At 36.6% G+C, this 16,814-nt stretch overlaps 1 protein-coding gene across 1 annotated transcript in view; it reads right to left on the bottom strand.

Moving 5' to 3' along the window:
• LOC147911959 (dystrophin-like) overlaps positions 1 to 16,814 on the bottom strand; it is a 424,678-nt gene that overhangs the window by 54,383 nt on the left and 353,481 nt on the right. Inside the window, exon 12 of the mRNA XM_087426447.1 lies at positions 2,455 to 2,605. Within this exon, the coding sequence (XP_087282573.1) occupies positions 2,455 to 2,605 (151 nt within the window). The remainder of the gene's footprint in view (positions 1 to 2,454; positions 2,606 to 16,814) is intronic.

Genomic DNA, 16,814 nt, shown 5'->3' with positions numbered 1-16,814 from the left:
TTATACGAATAAGTCCTGGATGTAAAAGATTACATAATCAACTTGCATATAATTCTGTTGCTTTCTTTTTGTTTCAAATTATTCTCCTCAAAGCAATTTCATACTCATCAGAAATAGCATATTTTCAAGTAATGGACAATCTATTCAAATTTTATGATAATATTAGTCAAGTATTTTCCATTCCATTCACTCTCTATCTTCCAGAGGAAAGTGCAAAACATTTCAGGTAATTTTCAGAATATGAAGACGCTGGCTGGCCTGTCTAACCTTAACGAAGGGTCTGTTCCAAGTTTCAAACTGAGATCTCTGCTCATAGTTGCCGTAGGTCATTCACACTTACAGATACCCCACCATTCTTCTGCCACTTCTCTTTCGGAGCCCTTCTTCCTGGCTTCCTTCTTAGACTCCAGGCATCCAGCATTGGCAGCCTTCCCTCTGATGTTCAATGTTACTGGCCTTAGTCTTGCCCTTTTCTGAAATGCCTCACATTCCAAAACTTAATGGAAACATGAAAACCATGACTAGAAGGAACACTAGAAACCAACTTGTTCAACACTTTCATTTCCATAGTGAGTTCCAATGGAGAACATGAGAGATGAAGTAATTTCTGAAAGTCATACATTTAGTTTGTGGTAAAGCTGGGATAGTACTCTGGCTTCCAGGACGAGAAGGTTGTCTTGGTTAGGTTCCTCCCCATAAGACCCTGAGCCAAGAATTTGCAAATAGTTTACTTGGGAAGTGATCTCAGGAGGCATTATGAGAGGGTGAACGTGAGACAGGCTACCCCGTGAACATCTGGAGGCCGGTCTTGCTAGGAAACCTCTGAGAGACTATGGAAATTGAGAGACACCTTGGAATTGTCTCACCATGGGGCAAGGATTCTAGGGTATTTATCCATTATCTCCCATCCCTCGACGGTTAATGGCAGCTCTGGCAATACTAACTCCACTTCCTGCCCACCTTCAAACGGGCCGAGACTCTCCTGCAGCCAGTAAAAGCCTTCAGACAGAGAGAAGTTGTTGGTTTATACAGAAACTGTCTACATGCAACTGTCAGTGTAGGCCAAGGGGAAGAGGGCAGGCACAGAGTCTACCAGAGGAGTGCACGATCCACACAGGAAAAGCAGTACAGTTTGAGAACTAGCACTCGAGCTACTTCTTTATCAGATGTTCAGTTAAAATCTATGTGACAAGTAATCTCTCTTAGTCACAATTTTCAAGTGAAAATTAGAATACACTTGATGCTTTACTTGTTCCCTGATGGAGTAGTGGATGGTGATTACCATAACTATAGTTCTCCTTAAACTGCTTGATCTGAAACTGCTATGGCCAAAGGACAGCTTTGGGGGCAGTAATTGCAAGGGTCAGCCCCATTTGTCATTGAACCTGAAGCTCATTAAATGAGAAAAGAACTCTGGGCTTTAGAAAGTAAGATATCTTTCATCTTCATGGGAGAACTGGGAAGCTAGCTCTGATAAAAAGTTATAAAAGGAGAGAATGAGTTTGAGTGTGATGCAGATTTAGGAGGTATGAGTTGAGGGAACAGATATTTCTTTTCAAAGCCATAAATCCAAGAACCACAGATCCTGAGTAGAGTTGTCAGATAAAATCCAGGATGCTTAGTAAAATCTGAATTTCACGTAAACAATGAATAATTTGGGACATACTTACACTAAAACAAAATTTGTTGTTTATCTGGAATTCAAATGTAACTAGGCTTCTTGTATTTTCACTTGCTAAATCTGGCAACCCTAATCCTGGGCCAACCATGACGGTTCTTCTGTGAATGTGTGTGTCCTGATGGACTGGGCAAGGTCCTGTTCCTACAATAAAACCCAGAGCTAGTTTTATAACAGTTATTAGAATGAAGGACCCTCAAAATTCCAGATCAGAAATATTCTTGTGGAAATCCTAATCACAGAAACATCAAATGCTTTCTAGCAACCATAAAGTATAGCTGTAAATGTACAAATAAATTGAAGAAAGATAAGATGAAAATATTAAAATTAATAGATGCTGTATTTTATAGGAAAGCAATGTTAACAGATGTTCATTTTTCATCAAGCTTGGTCTGCTCCAAAACATTATGAACTGAAGGTAAAAGCACGTAAAAAAAATCTTGTCTCATTACTTAAATTTGCATTACAGGTAATCCCTACAGAGATCCTCTTCTAGGAAACCAAAACTTTAATAAACCACATACCCAGCATTGTTCTCTTCCAGGAATATGTTGGAATTTTTTTTTTCAAATATGAAAAGCCTAATTATGTTGTATTTGAAAAAAATAAACATTTAAAAAAATATTAGGTCAAAACAATTTTAAAACTCTTCTTGATTGAAGCTTTAATTCTTGCCTATGTATAGACCATGACGTGTGTATGTATGTGTGTATGTAATACTCATACACATATAGTTTGTTTTCCAATAGAAAGTGAAAGGCATAAAACACACTGACCTTATGTTGTTGTATTTGGCGTTTTAGGTCCTCAAGATCAGGTCCAAGGGGCTCTTTCTCCATTTTCCTTGTTCTCTCTTCTGTTTTTGTTAGCCAGTCATTTAACTCTTTCAGTTGCTGATTCTGGAGATCCATTAGAACTTTATGTAAACTGAAAATTTGAAAGATGTCTATTATTACCTCTAACAAAACAACTTTACTTACTACTATTAATCTTATAACTAGGTAAAACTGTTGACAATTCACAATTTATGGCGTGTTCACATTGTTTGGTATCTGTTGGACATTAAGAATGAAGCTGAGTAGAGCCCACGATCAGTCACCTCTGAAGTTATACTTTCTCGAACTTATTACAGTTCACACATCCCAATTTTTAAGAAGTTTCATATAGCTAACCAAATGTGAACCTGCTAACTAAAGTGTGAGCTATCTCTGGTAATTGAGCTAGTAGTATATCTTGGCGATCGTTTGTTTACATTTCCATTATTTTAATATGTGTGGTTATTAAAGATGAACACAAATTCTTTGTCACTCTTCCCATCAAGAGATGTAGTCTATTTCCCATCCTCATGAACGTGGACTGGCCTTGCGATTTGTTTTGACCAACAGAATATGGCAGAAGCAACACTGTATGAGTTCCAAGTGCAGGCTGTAAGAGAACAGGCAGCATTTGTATTCTCTCTTGGAATGCAGCTACCATGATGTAAGGAAAACGAAGCTAGACTACTGAATGATTAAAGACCATGTTGAGAGTGACTCTGAGGATAAAATTATATCTTAGAAGTGGAGCTTCCTGATGAATACAGCCCAACAAGTGGCCCTAGCCATATCCCAACCACAGAACAACAATCTTGATGAGCCCTGCCCATATTCCTGATCTTCAGAATCATGATGGAATTATAAATTATCATGTTAAGCCATTAAGTTTTGGAGTCATTTGTTATGCAGAAATAGATAAGTGAAAGAGTGTTTTTTCAAAGATGTACACAATAGTGGGCTGGGTAATGGATTTAAAGTCCAAAGGCTTGGGTTCACAGCCTGGCTATACGACCTAGAACCAAGTTATTAAACCTTCTCGATTAGAATTCCAGCATCAGAGACATAGGATAATATCTTATCTTGCGTATCAATCACACAACTTCATGGTGAGGATGAAAGTTAAAACTGAGGTTATTTCATCCACCAATTCAATAAAAATTTGAGACTCAAGAAGTGTTAGTTCCTACTTTAAGGTAAACATTCTTTTTTTTTTTTTTTTTTTTTTTTTTTAGTTTTTATTTTTATTTTTTTTATTGCAGTAACATTGGTTTATAACATTGCAAAAATTTCAGGTGTACATCATTGTACTTCTATTTCTGCATGGACTACATCATGTTCACCACCAAAATACTAATTACAACCCATCACCACACACATGTACCGAATTAGCCCTTTCACCCTCCACCCTCCCCCCTTCCCCTCTGGTAACCACCAATCCAATCTCTGTCCCTATGTGTTTGTTTATTGTTGTTATTATCTACTACTTAATGAAGGAAATCATACGGTATTTGGCCTTCTCCCTCTGACTTATACGAAATCCAGCCATTTGTGACAACATGGATGGACATTGAGGGTAAACATTCTTTATGAAGTCATGTTTAAAGCATTTTTGGAAACCACAGTATACTGAACACTGATCTTATAATGCTGATAAGGAGTATGTAATTTGAATTAGGAATTTACTATTCTTATTTATAAAATCTTTACCAGAAATTTCCATTAGTCAGCACATGTAAACACACAAAATACAAACATAACTGAGACTGTTTAAAATAATTTAGATTACATTTTTTGACCTTTAACCTTTCAGAGACACATGTCCCCTGAGGCACAAAGCAATCAGAAGTCTATGAGAATGAGCTTTCATTTATGAAACAGAAAAAGTAAACCTCTTTTTATGGGAAACAACATAGATGAAGCATCCATTTAAGTGGAAGCAAAAACTGAACGTTGCTAGTTTAAGCCTCTTAGACAATGAACACCATCCTGGCATTAAAGGTATATAAATCTTTTACTTTATTGGTTCAGTCTATCCCTTGAGAATTGACCTGATAATAAGATTTCATGAGAATTGGCTGCAGTATCATTCCTTGTGTTTGTTGTTTTGCTTCCCCGGTTTGTCATCAAATTAGCTAAAAATCTCACATTTAAAAAACTGAAGCAAAACATCCCACACAATACTACTCAGCTATAAGAAACGATGAAATCCAGCCATTTGTGACAACATGGATGGACATTGAGGGTATAATGCAAAGTGAAATAAGTCAGAGGGAGAAGGTCAAACACCGTATGATTTCCTTCATTAAGTAGTAGATAATAACAACAATAAACAAACACATAGGGACAGAGATTGGATTGGTGGTTACCAGAGGGGAAGGGGGGAGGGAGGAGGGTGAAAGGGATAATTCGGTACATGTGTGTGGTGATGGGTTGTAATTAGTATTTTGGTGGTGAACATGATGTAATCTATGCAGAAATATAAGTACAATGATGTACACCTGAAACTTTTACAATGTTATAAACCAATGTTACTGCAATAAACAAAAAATTAAAAAAAAAATCCCAAACTATTTCTTATACTTGAAGAAATGTTTCAAGTCTAAAGCACATTTGTTAGAGTTAATAAGGGATTTCATTTTAAAATATTATTTACTTTTTTTAACTTTTGGACAGACATTTCATTCAACAAATATTCACTGAGTTCCATACCCATGCTGGAAACTCCTATTTATTATGAATGAACAAAAGCAAATACCTATCCTCATATTCAAGTAGCTTAGAGACTTTTAAAGAAATAGATACATCAATAATTACAATATTACAAGGAAACCAGTATAATTATAATTAGATTTAAACACATTTCAGAGGGTACATAGAAAGAGGCTCCAAGTTGACCTGGGGTCATCAGCAATGGCATCATTACAGAACACACAGCCTGAGAGTTGAAACTTAAAAAACTGACTCATATACTTATTAAATGTACAATTATTGAACACTTAGATATCATGGATGGAGCGGTGAGAAAGGCCCACACAGCCCCTTACTGTCATAGATCTTACATTCTGGGGATGGGGGCCACAAACAATACATAGTTCATTAGGCCATTAGTTAATTATAATTGTGATCATGCTATGAAATGAGAATAACTAAATTGAGTCTATGAGGTAAGGAAGGGCTTTTCTGAAGTACTGATATTTGAAGAACTCTAAAGCTTGAAGAGGGATTAGTGAAGAGGAAGTAGTAAACACTTTCTATGCAGAAGGAACTACCTGTGCAAAGGCACTGAGGAATCATAGAGGACCAGGAAGGCCAGTACAGCTTGATTGTATAAGGTATGGGAGAGTTATGCAATGTCACACCGTACACAAATCCCTGGGTCCTGGGAGATTTCTTGAGCTCCGCCTGAAAATCTCAAGTCTGAACCTCGAGTAATCGTTTATGTTTAATAGTGGTTTCATCTTATAAGTCTGGACTCAGGGAGTAACCAATAAGAACAGATGTACTCGTAAGTGCTTTTGTCAGGCACTGCATCTTTTATGGTGGAATGTAGGAATGCCTAGTTGGAGGTTCTTGGAGGAGGGGCCAGCACGGCTGGGTGGCAGGTAATGTACGAGGACACTGAGTGTGCAATCCTTGTGGTTCAATATGTTAATGACTAGTACAGTTACATCAATGTTCCCCAGCCAAACAGATCCCTGCTTTTCCTCACTAGATCAGTGGTTCTCAAAGTGTGGTCCCTGAAACAACAGTATCATCCCATCCCCTAGGGACTTGTTAAAAATGCAAATTCTTGGGCCCTCCTCCAGACTTATTGAATCAGAAACTCTGAGGTTGGGGCCTAGGAATCTGTGGGGTTTTTTTTGTTTTTTGGTGGGGAGGATTCACTCTGAGATAACATCTGTGCCAATCTTCCTCTATTTTGTATGTGGGTCACCGCCATAGCATGGCTGACAAGTGGTATAGGTCCACGCCCAGGATCCAAACCCATGAACCTGGGCCGTCAAAGCAGAGTGCACCAGACTTAACCAGTACACCATGGGGCTGGCCCTCAGGAATCTGTGTTTTAAGTGATTCTGATGCACGGTCAAGTTTGAGAATCACTGCTCAGGATCATTTTATCTACAACCACAACTCACTCAAACTCTGTTAAGATCAATATATTATTAATAGTAACAGTAATAGAAGGGCAAATGTCAATGCCCAGGCAGTTATTCAGAGTTATTTTGACATGAGACTATTATATTCTTATCCTGACTTCACATCCACTTAGAGAGAAGTGTGAGCATCAACTCCCTAGGAATGAGTTCTGACCTGAGGCTTCAAAAGTCAGGGATTTCACATGTCTGAATCCTGAAATTAACCTTAGAGTAAGTTTGAAAACAGAACTATGCAAGTGTAGAAATGTGGTGGTGGGGTGACATCAATCAGCACAAAAATATATAGCATTCATCCCTTTGTAGAAAGGGTTCTGAGAAGATGTTGTAACTGCATGAATATTTATTTTCCTTACCATAGGCCTTGACCAGATATTGGCAAATAGCAGTCCATATGACTGATTTGGTCTTATATTAATTGAAAATAAATTGAAGTTGTTACCAATAGTTAAAAATCATGAGACACCACCTGCAAACTTCAGACCTGGCCACTCTTGAGACTATCTAATGGGATTTAGCAACACTAAACCTGCCTTCCTACATGGCAGCAATCTGTAACGCTGAATACCGATTGTACGTCATAGACCAAGCATGAGCTCTCTAATTTGCCATAGTCCCCACCACTCCTTGTTCTGCTTTATACCATACTCACTTCACTCACCTATGTTATCTTTCTGGCTCCTAAAATAGGCATTTGGATTTACTGCCCTATGATTTGTTCACAGCTTCTCACACTTAAATATTCATACAGACCACATCAGGATTCTGCTTAAATTCAGGGGGTCAGATCTAAGAGTCCTCATTTCTAACAAGCTTCCAGGGGAATCCAATATTGCCGGGCCATGGATGATACTTTGAATAACAAGAATCTAGGTAAGGATATCGTATATTTGAAAATCACTGCTAGTCTTTTTAATGGAGGGGTGTGTGTGTGTGTGTATGATTTATTACCCACTGCTCAAACTCAGAAGATTAATGAGACATAGATTAATCTGGTGCTGGCAGGAAAATAGAAAAGGGCATTATACTCAGGATGCCCAAACACTTCCCTTTAGTATTCTTCTAGCCCTCATGAGGTAATAGGACTACTGAAGCTGCTCTCCTTCATTGTTCCCCCATGATATTTCACAATGAACATTACTTAATTAGGGAATGTATTCCTTCCAGTATTGTGTCTAGTGCACAATTTATTTAAAATGAGACAAATCCCAAAGAAGCAGATAGGATTTTCTTAAGGATGAAACTTCTAGAGGAAATCAACTTGAGGTTATGGCAAGTTGAGAAAAAAGATGAAGTCCATGTAGGGAAGCTCGGTGAAGAGCCTCACTTTGCATGGTTTTCCTTTGGACTGTAGGAACAATTATTTTTAATGTAACGTTCAAAAACGTTTTTGCTTTTCCACTGTTCTTACTTTAGCCACTCTAATTTTTCAGTTATGTTTGTCCAGTCCTTACCGCTTTCTGTGTTGGGGTTATATGAACTAAATTAACTACAGTAAAAAGTGCTATGCTTCCTTCATTCACTGAGGCCTGTAAGGAGATACATCAACATATGCAGGTGAATTACAGGCCAGAGTTCTCTAGGTGAGAAGCAGGGGAAGTGAGTAGCGGCCCGCGGCAATGCTGGGGCATAGGAAGAAGCAACCACGAGGAGGCACTGCTATCAGGAGGTCAGTTTAGGAGCCCATCACAACACAAATGCTCTTTTTTGCAAATGTGGTACAAGAAGGGGTAACTTCGGCGAGGGTGGAGGCCAATAATCCTTGGGTTGAAATATTATTTAAAACTAACTTTTAAATATATTGCCTAACATTTATTCAAAACTTTTCATGTGATAACCTTGCTCTTAAGCATTCAATGCACCATTTCAGTGGATCCTAAAGGATGATACGTAATCCATTTGTGGTTTGCAGAATGGTTTTGGTGACGCAAGGAAAAAAATTGGAAGTTAGTTTAATGTCTTAGTATATAAAGAGAGGATATATATGATTTCATGTATATATGAAATCATATATCTTATGATGAAGCTAAGTAAAAAATTAATTATTCTAAGGAACAGTATTAAATATACAATGATGAAGAATGTAGATATGGAAGAAATTGCGAAGGAGGAACATGATTAACTTGTGTTTAAGAAACACCAAATTATGACATTTGGTCCTCATTATCACCTACTGAGGTAGATAATACTATTGTTATTTTATTTCTGAGGACACTGGAACTTGGAAAGATTAAAGAACTTGCCCAAGGTGTCTCCATGACATGTTAAGTCAGTAAACAAATGGTCAGATATCTGTAACCCAAGTCTGTGCTCTTAACCTTGAATTATTTTCCTTCTTTATGGATAAAATGTTGTTTTAGGTTGGGTCATATGACGTTGCTGATATTTGAGTTTTTATTCCATGAAAATGACAATTTCATATTGTTCAACTTAAAACAATATTAAAATAAGAAAGAAATTCCGCATTTCCAACAAACATTCTAAAGGTGAAAATAAATTAGGGAAATTTCAGAAAATAAATTCATAAAATAAAAATTTACCACCCATAGGCAAGAAAAGGGTTTGCATTTTTCTTGGTTTTATTTTATGGTTTTCAAGTGGTCATTTAGAAAGGGACGAAAAGCAAAAGGAGAATGAAACATAAACATATGACTAGCAATAGAGAGAGGAGGCAGTGGAATGGGAATAAAGTTGTGCCAGACAGGAGATGGTCTGACAAAATCTAGAGACAGAAGCATGAGAGGATATTAGGAACTGCTGAAGCCATCTTCCAATTTTAAGGTCATCTGAGGACAGAGGGTGGCGAGCAAAATTGATAAATTGAAAGAACCTGGGACTTTGGTGGCACAATAGACTCAGAGACTTAATGGTCTCTAGAGTCACCCCACCTGCAGATATATTGTAATATGATAATGGACATCCTTATGGTTTTAACCAGTGCTGCCCAAACTTTAATGTGCATATGAATCACCAGGGGAGTGTGTCCTGCTATGGATTCTAAGTCAGTAGGACTGGGGAGCGGCCTGAGGTTCTTCATTTCTAACAAGTGCCCAGAGGATGTCGATGCTGCTGGTCCATGGCTCACACTTTAAGGAGCAATGGTATAAGCCACTTGGAGTTGGGTTACTTGTTAATTGCAGTAAAAAGCATCCTAAGGAATACTGTCTTTCAAATAATTTTACTGGAGATGTCTCTCATCCCACACTCCACTGCAGGAACGCATGCCTATGATCATAAAGGAAATCAATGCAAAAGGAGGATTGGCTTTACAGAAACTCTGTTAGAAGGTGAGAAGGCATTTATTCTTTAACTAGTATTGTCCAACAGAACTTTCTACAATGATGTAAATGTTGTATCCGCACTATCCAATATGACCGCCACTAGCCATACGTGCCTACTGAACACTTGGAATATGGCTAGTGTGACCAAGAAACTGAATTTTTAACCTATATTTAATTATAATAATTTAAATTTACAATTAAATAGCTACATGTGGCTAGTGGCTGCCACATTTGACAACAAAGCTCTAAACCAACAGATAATTGGATTGATAGTAGCAACAAATCCTTATTTGGAAGTCCTTATCCATACCATTTCATGTCATACAATATATATAAGGCACGATGTCCTCAGTTAGGGGATCTGGCAATAAATATGAATAGCATTTTTTGAAATTTCCATTTTCTAGACAAATTTACAAATGCCAAAATCATACGTTTTCATTAATTTCAGCCTATATTTGATAGTCTTAATAGTGTTTCCTGGGCTTTAGGGTAGTACATTATAAAAAAGGTATAAAAATATATTACAAACCATAGTCATATGCTAGGCACTACAGTAATAAAGATGTAAAAATATAGACTTTATAAATCCTAGTGGATTACAATTAAAAATTACCAAGAGGGGTAAGCTCTTTAGGGAGACAGGTTCTCAGGCCCAATTTCCTAGACTTCATAATTATTTGCATATATGTAATTCTCAAATAAGAAATACAACTAATGAAAGGAGGTAAAATATTATTATGAATTACTAGATTATAAAAGAATCACCAGTGATGTTCAATTAACATGTTATACATGCAAAATACAATCCCATGATTTAAGTTGGCAATAAAACCTATATATTTAAGGGAGAGCTACCAGCATGAATTCGAGAAACTGAACTATTAATGCACTTTTTACTTTTAAATGCATGCCATTTTGTAACTAAAATCACACCGACTAAAACTAAAATTAATTAATTTACTTATTCAAACTGTTGGCACGAAAATCTTAGCAAATGGTTTTAATGCATAGATTATATAGTTTTGATTTTAGCTCAGGAATGGTTTACATGCAGCTAGATGCCCCCAGAATGCTGACATATGCTTAAATATGTTATGTTAATCCCCTTGTATGGGTTTCTGTTTCATTACTCTATTAAGAAAGTGATTAATGAAGGTAATGTTTAAGTCCAGCTTTTATTGAAATTATCACAGAAAGGTAAATTAGTGGAATTTATCTCCAGCCAGGTGATTCTAATGAACATCTAGGGTTGAAAATGACTGTGCTGGTTTTCAGGACTGAGGCATAATTTTTACTTCAGCCCTTGAGTGCTCACAAGCGGCAAACATTTGGGTAGCTGAGTGCGGGGAGCATGGCCATAGAGAATTAACATGAACCAGATGATGGAGACAGCATGGAGGCAGGTTTATGATGCATAAAAATGTTTTACCCTATTATTTGTAAACTAATAATGCTACATAAGTAGTAAATTATCTATTAAATAGTAACTTTGACCTCGTACAATTAGAGACTTTTAAATATAATTTTATTTATGAATAATAAACTATATCATGTATCAGACAGTAGAGGTATTACTATAATGAATCCTAATGATGGAGGAAGTGATATTAGCTCCAATTTACAGATGGGGAAACAAAGGTTTACCTGGGTCACAAGGCAATCTAGGGGAGGCAGGAAAGTGGGAATCAGGTGGTTTGGCCCTGGGGCCTGCTTTGCCCTCACGCTATACTGCCTGTACTAACGTTAATTTTTTAGAGATGACTTTTATATCTACTCCTCATTTCATTTATGTCAGTGATTATCAAGATGGAACAACAGAAGAAGAAAAAAGGTCATTTAGTGGGATTTTATAGAGATTGTCATTAATAGATAATTTTACTCTTTTTTCTCACCAAAATGAAACGTACAGTTGTTACTACTGAGACAATCATTCGTGGCATGAAGTTTACATTAATGAAAGAAACTACAATATACTTTGAGACCTAGTTCCCCTCAAACATATGGTGACAAGGTAAAATGAAGGACCAGATATTTTAAATATTTATGGTGTTTCACTAAATGTAGGAATCAGAAAACATGATATATCGTAGGCCAAATAAAAGCAAATATTGCTTTAAAACAGAAAAGCGATATCGATTTTTTTAAAAGCAAAGTTTCAGTAATGCATGTACAAACATATGTAAAGACTTTTTGTTGTACAGCAGTAATGAATGGGCCGTATGAAGCACATTAGTATTTTTCAACTCTCAAAGCTTGTAACATTTATCAAAGCCCAAGGAATGCCCTGTGAAATACAAGGTTTAAAACTGAGAATCCAATAAAAACAATGACCCCAAATGTGTAAGACTTTCACCATCACTTTCACCTCTACCCTACCATCTTTCCCACCACTACTCCCGCCACCATTGTCTGCCAGTTCCCATTCCAAGTTCTGAATGTGTACCCTCAGCATCTGTGCAGCTGGTTAATCCCTCCTACCCTCCTGCACCTCCTTGCCTCAGTAAGAACATCCTCTTTCCTCCAAGTCCTAACCATATCTTAATAGACCCAGCTGCAAAGCCTGAGACTGGACAGTGGTCTTTTGTCTATAAATCCTTGGCACTAGTATAGTAGTTTCCATTGGAGAATGAAGTGAGGCAAGGGTCTAACAGAATCATATAAAGAGGCTTTTTTTCCCTAAAACTAATGTGTCCATCCTCCTCTTTACAGCACCACCACTCCCACCAATCGGTACACTGACATCCTGGCCAGGGGAGAAACCAAGGAGAACAGGTTATGTACATTTATCAAAAGTTCCCACTAATTCTCATAGTTGCCTTTATATTACACCCTGCAACCTGGTCTTGGAGGCTGCAGTTTGTAGTCTACAATCTCACAATAAATATTTTAGAAAAAGCTCACCTGCAAAGTTCCCCATCCAACAACTAGAAATGAAAGAAAATTTTCAACCCTCTCTCAAAATTAAATGTGTGTTAATATTTGCCCACTGACTGGAATGTGAAAAAGAGTATTGTGTTTAAAAAGGATTCTGTGAAACAAAAATGCACTATTATTTTCAAAGTCCTGATCTATTTTATTCCTCTATCCATATAGCTCAACAACAATTTAATTATTGATATTCTTCAACTATCCAGAGTAAGATTAAAGCTCAAAATGCAAACAAATTCATTTCCATTTTGAAAGCATAAATTCAAAATAGTAACAGTAACATAATAAAGAAGCCACACGGCTGGATGCAAAAGATTCTTGCGGCAAGTACATCATGGCAACCCTCAATTCACTCTTCCTGATTAAACACTTACAAAGGGGATGAAGAAAATTGCAGATGTCATCATAAACCAAGGACAACCACTGAACACAATGATTGGAAGACTGTTTAAATTATCTCTAGTAAGAATGGGGAATGTTGACACTCTGAGATCATATTCACTTACATGGCAATAGAAGCCCACCCTCAACTTCAAAAATTATGTCATTATGTCACATCTGGCACAGTGCCTGGCACATACTGGACACATGATAAATATTTCTTGAATGAATAAGTGGTATCACTTAATTATCAATCAAATATAAAAAGACATAGTAAAAAAATACATTCTCCCAATCAGAAATATCAGAATTAAGATTATAAAAATGTCAACTTCCATTAAATCTGCTCCTGCTGAGACAGCCTATTAATTTAATTTGAATAATGTTTTAGTCATAAATCAGAACGTCATCATTTTACCTTTTGTCAGCTCTGGGCACATTGTCTCTCACATGCCTAGCTCAGGATCTTTCCATTCGCTTCCTTTAGCCCCAGCTATCTGCGTGGCTTGTTCCCTCCCTTCACTTAGGGCTCTCCTAACGGACCATGTACATACAATAACACACACAATGTTTCACTCTCTAAATCTATTCCTTGCCTTTTTCTCCTTTTGATCAATTAATGTCATCTGATACGATATATATATTTTTTAATTGTCTGTCTTCCCCCACTAAGAATGCAAGCTCACTAAGAGAGAGAGTTAGTTGGCTTTGTTCACTGATATTTCCCTGGTATCTAAAACAGCACTGGGCACATAGCAGATAATTGTTAGTTAGATGGATGAATGAATGATTAAACTTAATTTTATAATTATCATTATTTATCTTTCTGAAAAAGCATTGTTCTAAAAAATGCTACTTTCTACTCTCATTTCTATGAATTCTAGAGATTTGGCTTTCCTGTTTATAATTTAAACCATACGAGTCACGTACTTTATCTTATTGGAACAGGGAGTGTCCACATTTTAACTGCACATTATTTACAGAAAAAATTATTATGGCCATATCCACTAGAACATAATCAAATTACTGTATGTTAATAATTGTTGCTTATTAGTCCAATAAATAATTGTCAATACTCTTATACTTGCTACTCCATTAATCACCCACAGAAGATGACATCAATAATTGAGGATTGCATAAGACATAACCAGCATCGTTTTTGGAGCTTCTAAGACAGTTAAAATGTTTGGCCCACCTCACTTGATAAAAAAACAGGAAGAGAAGATGTTGAAAGTAGAGGTCAACAAGAAAGGAGTACGGATTTATACTATTTTATAATTATTTCAACTAGATCAGTACTTCTCAATCTTAAATGTGCTTAGGAATCACCTGGGATCTTGTTAAATTGCAGATTCTGATTCTGTAGATCAGGGTGAGGACTGAGATTCTGCATTTTTAACAAGTTCTCAGGTCATGTTGTTGCTGCTGGTCCTTGAACCACCTTGATCTGCAAGGAATTCTCATTTTAACATTATTAGAAGAATAAAAAAATGAATTAACGAAACTGTGATATAAAATCACAAGTAAGAGTTTGAGATTATGCATTGTTAAAATGTTCATCGCAACAAATTCATGTGGCAGATTGGAACTACCTAAAGAAATTAATTCATTTGTCCATCCATTCATTCATATATTCACATATGCACTATGTTAGCTCACTTGGGAGAAAACAACCTACCCATTTGTTGAGCACCTCCTTTGCTCTATTCACTCTCACATATGTTACCTCATTTCAAGATTGGAACAGACATTTGAAAAAAAAGATGAGCCAGATTTGTTAGACATTTTTCTCTCCAGTCAAAGTGTTGATGGTGATTCACAATTACTTCCCATGTTATGGCTTATATTTTCACCCAGATACTATTCCTATCTCTCCTCCTGCTGATGTAAACCAGAACGTAACTTCTCTTGGCCTCTTTACCAACTTGCTTTCATTATTTTCCCTTACCATCACAAAGGTTTTCGTTTCCCCCTGCATGTCCTAACCACAATTATCAGAGAAGTTGATGGAACTCGCTGTGCTTATCTTTATGAGTCCTTGTAGAAATGTCAGTAAATCTCTTTTGCTCTCTGCAGGTTGCATTTTTCAATCAAATTAATTAGTTTATTCATAGAGAGGAAAATCTTCTGTTGTCCCTATGCCAATTGTCTTCTTGTACTTCCACAGTTGGAAATTTTGTCTTTTTCTTCTCTCTCCCTCACCTCCCACCACCCGAAGGGTATTCTGCAGCATAAAATGAAACAAAACAAAAATCATTTCGCCTACTCTTCTTAAGGTTTCCAACTTGAGCATGTCAACAGACATTGTTTTGCTTTAATTATTTTACTCTAATTACGCAATCAGTGGCACTTAGATCTTTCAGTTCAATCTCATAAACACTGTTAAGGATTTGTAATTGACCAAGAGCAGCATGTTTGTGCCAAAATAGTTTGTGGCTAGAGATATCTTAACAAACTTTTTTATTGCATTGGCTTTCACTTCATCATCAATTCACATCCATGAAGGTATCAGAATTGGAGAGGAAAGAAATTAATAAGGAAAGAATCACATGAGAATGGAACAAAAAGAGGAATAGAGAAGGGAGAAGCATCTGGAAGTTTATTGTTTTTACTGACGCTCCTTTGTAAGCATACTTCAAATGTTTCAGTTGTAAAATTATAACTTCAAATGTAATTTTAATCACCCTGCTCATGTTCCCTTACCCCTAAAGAAAACATCCACAAACATACCCTTTGGGAAAAAAATGAGTGAGGCAATTAGAACAAGCTGGAGAAAAAAGGAGTAAAATATATATGAGGCAAAGTTATATAGTATGGTTAAAATCATTAACCCCTGGCTAATCATCTTATTTATAATGATGATCATTCTTTACATTTTGTAATAGTTTTGCATTCACAAACTACTTTTTCATACCCAATCTCAGCCAATATCTTTTAGAGGTGTGCCAGACACACTGAACTACTGCTGTTTCATAAATCAGTAACTGAGGATCATAGAGGGGAAGTATGTTACCCAGGTCACACAAATAGGTGTTTGAGAAAGTGAGACCTTATCCCTGAGGCAAATTAGAGTAGATTTAGGATAAGGTGAAAATAAGAGCATTTTCTTACCTCTATATTTTTTAAATTTTTTGTTTTGTTTGATAATTGTTAATGGTTTGTGGGATAAATAGTATTTCCTGGATGCAACCTGTATAAAGGTAGCATCTACATGTATAAGGCAAGGATGTCTATTTCCAAAGCAAAAAGCATCTTAACTGTTAGAAAAGCAAAAAAGGAACTAAAATAAATACAGCAGGAATGGTTTATAAGTTAACTATTGGGCTAAGACAATAGAATACACTCATATCACAACTACCACCTGGCATAAGACACTAGCATCTCTGGCCCGGGCTACTGCACTGATCTTATAACTGGCCTCTCTTATTCCAGTGGCATTGCTGATATTTTCTTTACCTGTCTCTCCTCTACTGAAATCCTTCTGACGGCTTTTTCTTGCACTTAGGCTAGAACTCAAAGCCCTTATCATTTACCCTGACTGTCACTGTCATCCATGACGTGACCCCTACCTATA

This window comes from Ceratotherium simum, chromosome X (genome assembly GCF_057802395.1).
Source record: "Ceratotherium simum simum isolate JZ-2026a chromosome X, ASM5780239v1, whole genome shotgun sequence".
In the NCBI taxonomy this organism is placed as follows: domain Eukaryota; kingdom Metazoa; phylum Chordata; class Mammalia; order Perissodactyla; family Rhinocerotidae; genus Ceratotherium; species Ceratotherium simum.
Note: the sequence above shows the minus strand (reverse complement) of the source record. Positions and strands in the feature narration are given on the sequence as shown.